At 41.0% G+C, this 6,380-nt stretch overlaps 1 protein-coding gene across 2 annotated transcripts; it reads right to left on the reverse strand.

Annotated features, from left to right (window-relative positions):
* Nucleotides 1-518: 518 nt before the first annotated feature.
* On the reverse strand, nucleotides 519-4,044 carry LOC307151006 (major histocompatibility complex class I-related gene protein-like). 2 transcript variants are annotated; one of them, XM_079858733.1, is made up of 7 exons: nucleotides 3,938-4,044; nucleotides 3,547-3,795; nucleotides 3,153-3,419; nucleotides 2,600-2,878; nucleotides 2,387-2,503; nucleotides 1,907-1,939; nucleotides 519-1,717 (listed from the first exon to the last, which is right to left on the reverse strand). In XM_079858733.1, the coding sequence occupies exons 1-7, from the start codon at nucleotides 3,990-3,992 to the stop codon at nucleotides 1,611-1,613; spliced, it is 1,107 nt and encodes a 368-aa protein (XP_079714859.1). In that variant the 5' UTR covers nucleotides 3,993-4,044; the 3' UTR covers nucleotides 519-1,610. The 2 variants fall into 2 exon arrangements, with proteins under 2 accessions (XP_079714859.1, XP_079714858.1); XM_079858732.1 differs by having other exon boundaries at nucleotides 2,387-2,878.
* Nucleotides 4,045-6,380: the final 2,336 nt, after the last annotated feature.

Genomic DNA, 6,380 nt, shown 5'->3' on the forward strand with positions numbered 1-6,380 from the left:
CGTCACACCGCATCAGCACCGAAAACATGATTTTTTTTCTAATCTAAAATCAAAAATCGTGATACGAACCGAATCGTTTGGTCTATCGTTACAGTAAGATGAGAAAGCTTTATGGATGTAAAAAAAAAACAATGGAACATCTTTGCCAAGCGCAAACCAGTACAGAAGAAGGCTAATCAATAAATTATCGGGGAGGGTCATGCCTTTTTTCACAATCATTTTGGAGGGTCATAGAAAAATGTATTGCTGGCGAAGGGAGGGTCATGTATTTTTTGACTACAGATCTCAAAACTCCTCCGGTGGCCCCTTAAATAAAAAACGAACAGTCCCTAAGGAGGCTTTTCTTTACACTGATACTGAATGTTTATTTAATAATGATTAAGAGTTTTATTTGTTTGTTGCACAGTGATTTAATTGTGAGCTGAATCCCCTTTTCTTCTTTTAACAGTTTCCCTGCACAACAACACATGATGCTACATACAGCCATCAGTTTTTTCAATGAAGAACACAGAGAGGATACGCCAAAAGCAAGACTTTATTTGTTTGTTGCATTAATTATTTGTAATTATTTATCAGATAACATATTTTTCTACTGAATACATTTGTATATATTGCTTATTTATTGTCTTTTTCAATTAAATGCTTTAAACCCAATTTAAAACACAATTCAAACGCTGCTATAATAAAATCATTTTAGTGAGCACAAATACAAAAAATGACTTAATTAAATAATAACCTTGGGAACAGCTGGTTAAAATTCACTGCAAAAAGAAACAATGAATTCATTGGCAACTACACTGAAAAAAGGGTGTATAGGATTTACTTTGAAACCATTTCTATTCAGAAATTGCTAGTAAATTTCACCAATAATTCAAAGAAAAAGCAAGTAACACACTGAATTAAACATTAGTAGAAAACTGAAATAGTATTTTCTTGTAAAATGTATAACATTAATCTTTTTACAGTGTATGGTGAAATACTTTTGGGATTTCATTGAATGGCATAAATGTCTAAAATTATTTTCTTTACAGAAGCAATGAGATGCAGGCAATGCTATGAGCATCTGTACAAAATGTTAAAAAAGATTTGTTTGTCATCACAAGATTGTATATGTACTGAATTATTACTGTTACTATTTTATTTTATTTTTACAATAATCCAATCATTTTAATTTAACAATTGGAAGAGGTTCTTAGTTCATTAATTTACTTAAAGCTACATTGTGTAATTTTTTAAGTTGATTCTTAGCAAAAAACACTTTGTTCTTTCAAAATTATATGTGCTCATTAATGTGTAATTACTTCTACCAACTAATAAAGTATTCTTGTAAGCGTAGAATCTGCCATTTAGAATACATACAAGCGAGTCGCTCGAATGGCGGCAGCCATGTTGCACCTCCATCTTGAAAATACATTCGCCAAAGAGGGACATACCTGGAAATTCAAGCTTCGCCCTTTGCGTTTTTACACTCAGTTGCACCGTGACGAATGCGAGGGGGAGATTACTCTCGACTGCCGGCAGATTTGAAATAATACGGCCACCGTAGATGTTAAAACGCCCTCGGAATGGGAGGAGCTAGAAAGTAATATTCAGTTGGTACAATTTCACCGCTAGATGGGAGAAAATCCTACACAGTGTAGCTTTAATGTTTCACTCATCTGTGTAACTTCCTCTTCTGCTTCATGTGTTGATTTTGTGTCAGTGCTTCCTTCAGATGCTGAAAATGAAATCAAATGTTGATTAGTCAGAATGTGCGAATGAAAACTAATACATTATCAAATTATAAAATAAATATAATATTTATAGCATCCAGTAATCAACTGTGATTGTAAACAATACATTTTACTCTTTACTGCACTCTGATGTGATAATAATACAAAAATAATATTTAAAACAAATGACTCACTCGAAGCAGAGGAATAATCACCTGTAGATGATGCTAGAACATGAAGGGAAGTTAAAAAGCATTAATAAAAATTCCTTGAGGATATATCTAGGGCTGTGTCTGAAATCGCATAATCTCTTGAGTTTGTATACTTATTTTGAACAAAGCAACTTTGCAACCATTAAAAAGGTATGTTCTATATATAGTATGAGTGAATGTAATCTGGATCACGTGACCTGCCAGCGTCAGTTGAGTTGTTTCACTGCATGCCATTCTCAAATCCTCTACTGTGGCCTCATGGGATAGTAAACTGTCCATTATATGTGCACTTCAGAATCTTGCCGGGAGTAATAGCTCATCTGGGTACTTTTTGCCTACTCTTTTATTTTGCACATACTTCTTTTGTCACTGTTTTTCGCCACTACTGTATAGTAAGGAAATATGTGACTTCGGATGCAGCCTAGGTATTTTTCATTCCTTCCAGAGTAGATCCTACTGTACCTGCTCGTCTCCTCCTGTATTTATATATGACGGCTCCGATCCCAAACACCAACAGCAGAGCCAAAACTATCAGCACTGAAGAAATCACTGATTTAAATGGTTCACCATGATCAAATTCTAAAAACAAACACATTAAAATGGACACAAACAAATGGCAAACAAAACTGGGAGATTTTATTATTTTCTCAAAAACAATATTTATTTTCTCATTACCCAAATCAATGTCCAGTTTGTTGTCCAGACTGAGGTGTGTGGCAGAGCAGCTGTATTTGTGTTTGTCTGCACTGATCTCCAGACTCTTCCTCATCTGGTACGTCCCGTCACCATTGGGCAGCAGATCTCCTCCAGTGATCTCATGATCAGATACAGGCTGTCCATCTCTGAACAGGGTCAGGTTGATGTGACGAGGGTAAAATCCTGTTGCCAAACAACTCACACGAAACCCTCCAGAATCTGAGTTTGCTTTCTTGATCAGTCTGACTCGCGGTTTCACTGTGGAAAATACACTCATTTATGATGCAGTTTTTAGCATTCAGTAGACCTACAATTATGACACTCAAAAAAAAAAAAAAAAAAAAAATCTGCAGCACTTTCTACATTTTCTCAACTAGTAGAAAATGTCGATTAACAATTTGTGAAGATTAAGCATCTGTTCACTCATAGAAAAAGAAACAAGAGAGACTTGTAATTGTAAAAAATGTAATTGCTTTTATGGGCTGGCAGTGCATATACAGTAAATGCAGGGGAGAAAACAGTAGAAAAGTACCTTTCCTCTTCCTTTGAGTTCCTCTCTTTTTAAGGTAACTCCTGAGATCCGTTGTGCAGCGTGGATAACATATATTTACAAGGTGCCATTTGTATATCTCCAGAAGTAGTGCAGATGGTTTTTCTATGCTTTGATGTGTGAACATGTCATCAAAAACACGCATTTCTTCTATAGTGGAGCCATTAAAAGCAATTTTAGTGATCATTTGCCCGGGTTTGTCATTGTCCAACACTTCACACAGACTCAGTACCTGAAAAACTACAGGACCTGTTTAGATCGAGAAGAATATCAGATATCAAAACACACTCCAGCATCTTATTTCGTGACTCACTGACCTCATGACTCCCAAGATCAGTGCTTTAAAAGATTATGATATTTGTCTCAATGAGCTTACCTGCTGTTTTGTTATGAAATTTTCCTGCAAGTCTATCCAAAATAAAAGGACGCAATTCTTTCTTTATGCTATGACTTATGTGATCAACCTCCTCATCTTCATTTGTTGTATTTCCTCTTGGAACGTAGCTGTCCATCTCTGAATCAAAGTATCCAACTGTAATGTCATCCAACATATTTAAAACACTAAATGCAGGAAATGGCGTCTCTCCTTCAATGTAAGTTGTCAGCCCCCACAAGGAGTGAGAACCTGTGAGAAAAGGTATAAAAAAAATCACTTTCTTTTCAGAATCTGAGACAAAGGCAGTATGTTGAGATCCTACAACAAAAACAAAGAAATAAGATTGTGTAAATGTGTCAAATAAAAGGGTTGAAATTCTATGAAATCCTACCTGTAAAAACAGCCGATGGAAATGACAGCACACAGAGGAAAACTAATAATTTCATGTTGTTTCGTTGCTAAACCATGTCTTTCTCTATACAGATATTTTCCATGTGTGTCAGGTAACAAGGTTTGTAACAAGTTAAACAAGTTGTATTTCCTGGAACAACCGTAACATGAGAGTTATGTCAGTTCCCTTTCGAAGGGAACTCGACACTACGTCATCGACGCTTTGGGGAAACGCCTCAAATATCAAATATCAACTCACGGCAATCATGTTGACCGGCGACAGCCCGTGAATCATCAGCTTGAATGATTAACGCGTGACCTGGATGTAAAAAAGGGAGTCTTGAAAACATGACAACATCTTTTCGTCTTCAGGGACTGTTTGTCTGTTTAAGAGAATATCGCTTTGGAGAGGAAACATTATGAAACGCGCAGAGAAGAAGTGAGAGAGTTTTCGCAAGTGTGCAGACCCATGCCCAAGATTTTTGACGCCGGGTGACACACACGATCTGTGCGTTTTTTTCTTGGAAGAAGAGCACGCACGGGAGAGCCTCTTGTGCAAACTGTGAGCGTTTTCATTTGAAGACGCTCCGCTCTCGTCTGACCCTTTTCTCGAGGGTGGAGGTTCAGCATCTGAGCCCCGTGGTGATGGTCCCGCTCGTGCTGAGGCTCAGCGGCAACTTTCATCATGGGGTTCCCAGATGGAGCTGGCCGATTGTCTTGAGAGGGAGGTTAACCTCTCAGACAGTTCGTCCGCTGACGAGGGCGAGCTGCAGGTAGATGATGATGGTGATATATTATTGTTATCTTCTAATGTGTCTGCAGCTGGTGTTCTTCCAGACGGGCAGGATTTGGTTGATGATGCTGTCAGTCAGGTGGAGACCGAACCATCTCAACCATCCTGCCCTGTGTATGCGGAGCTGGTGGACGTTATGGGATGCACCACCGAAAAAAAAAAAAAACCTTTCTCCTCGATTCGCCGATTTCGCCTGCTGAACTTTTTGGCCCTTCCGTTGAGGCGGTGGTTGAAAAGTTCAAGGAGGCGAGGGCGCGCTCAGCTGCTTTTAGAAGCTGTATACCGTTGAGATCCGGGTCTGCGCCCAAGCAGGCGGGAAGGCATGGCCCGTCTTGGTCTGAGGACCATAGACAGGCCCAGAGAGCCAGTGTCGCCTCTTGTGCTCCCCCTCCTGTCCGGAGCAGGACGCAGAAGAGACGCGACTCCCGCAGGAAGCAGGATCTGAGGGAGGTTATTCAGGAAAAGAGCACTCAGTGGCTCTAGGGGTAATCTCCCCGGAGCCTTCTCCTAACTTCCCCCAGGTGTCTCTTACATTAGGCCTGGGGCTGGGCCCATGATGAGAACCATGTCTTGGCCCTCCTCGTCTTGGTTAGTAGGTGCTCTTTGAGAAAGGATTCCTGACGTGTCTGAGGTGATAGGCCTCACCAGGCCTTCCTGGTTACGAGCTTCCACATACTGTGGTTTTCAGGTAAAAGGCTTCACCAGGCCTTCCTGAATATGAGCTCCCACGTACAGTGGTTATTAGGTCAGAGGCCTCACTAGGCCTTCTTGAGTATGAGCTCCCACATACAGTGGTTATCGGGTTATAGGCCTCACCAGGCCTTCCTGAATATGAGCTCCCACATACTGTGGTTTATCAGGTCAGAGGGCTCACTAGGCCTTCCTGAGTATGAGCTCCCACATTCAGTAGTTATCAGGTTATAGGCCTCACTAGGCCTTCCTGAATATGAGCTCCCACATACTGTGGTTATCAAGTATCAGGTTATAGGCCTCACCAGGCCTTCCGGAATATGAGGTCCCACATACTGTGGTTATCAGGTCAGAGACCTTAGGCCTTCCTGAATATGAGGTCCCACATACTGTGGTTATCAGGTCAGAGGCCTCACCAGGCCTTTCTGGATACAAGCTTCCATATACTGTGGTTTTTCAGGTAATAGGCCTCACCAGGTTTTTCCTGAATATGAGCTCCCACATACTGTGGTTATCAGGTTATAGGCCTCACCAGGCCTCCCTGATAGGGCTTGCCTACCGGATTAAGGACTATGCAATGAGTCTTACTCTCCGGTATTTTTGCTGTCTCTGAGATCCGGGCCAAGTGGTTCACTGCCAGCTTCGCAGTCCCTCGGGTTGGATGCCTTGCCTAAGGCAAGAGGCTCTGTCTTCGGACAGACAGGAAGTGGCCAGACTGTGTGTCTTATGTTTTGACACCAGATCAGGCCTGCCTGGCGACATTTCAGGTGGCGATTTCCCCTGAATAGTGACTGGCTGGGGTTCCCTCGGGTTCCCTAGCCACATTCCCTAGTACAGACCCCTTCTATTATTGAAATTGTGGTCCTAGGCCCTTGAGCTGGCCCAGGTAGACCTTCCTTTAAACTAAGATGTTTATGGAGGTTTTTCTGTGGTATCTTATAGCTTGGGTTATGACCGGTAG

This window comes from Squalius cephalus, assembly GCF_949319135.1.
Source record: "Squalius cephalus genome assembly, chromosome: 23".
In the NCBI taxonomy this organism is placed as follows: domain Eukaryota; kingdom Metazoa; phylum Chordata; class Actinopteri; order Cypriniformes; family Leuciscidae; genus Squalius; species Squalius cephalus.

Bases quoted from the DNA above. Each gene is read 5' to 3' on its own strand.
- LOC307151006 (XM_079858732.1), bottom strand. From the start codon at position 3,992: ATGAAATTATTAGTTTTCCTCTGTGTGCTGTCATTTCCATCGGCTGTT. The intron at 3,796-3,937 runs GTAGGATTTCAT...CTTTTCTCACAG, and splicing joins TCCATCGGCTGTTTTTACAG to GTTCTCACTCCTTGTGGGGG. The intron at 2,879-3,152 runs GTACTTTTCTAC...TATTTTCCACAG, and splicing joins AACTCAAAGGAAGAGGAAAG to TGAAACCGCGAGTCAGACTG.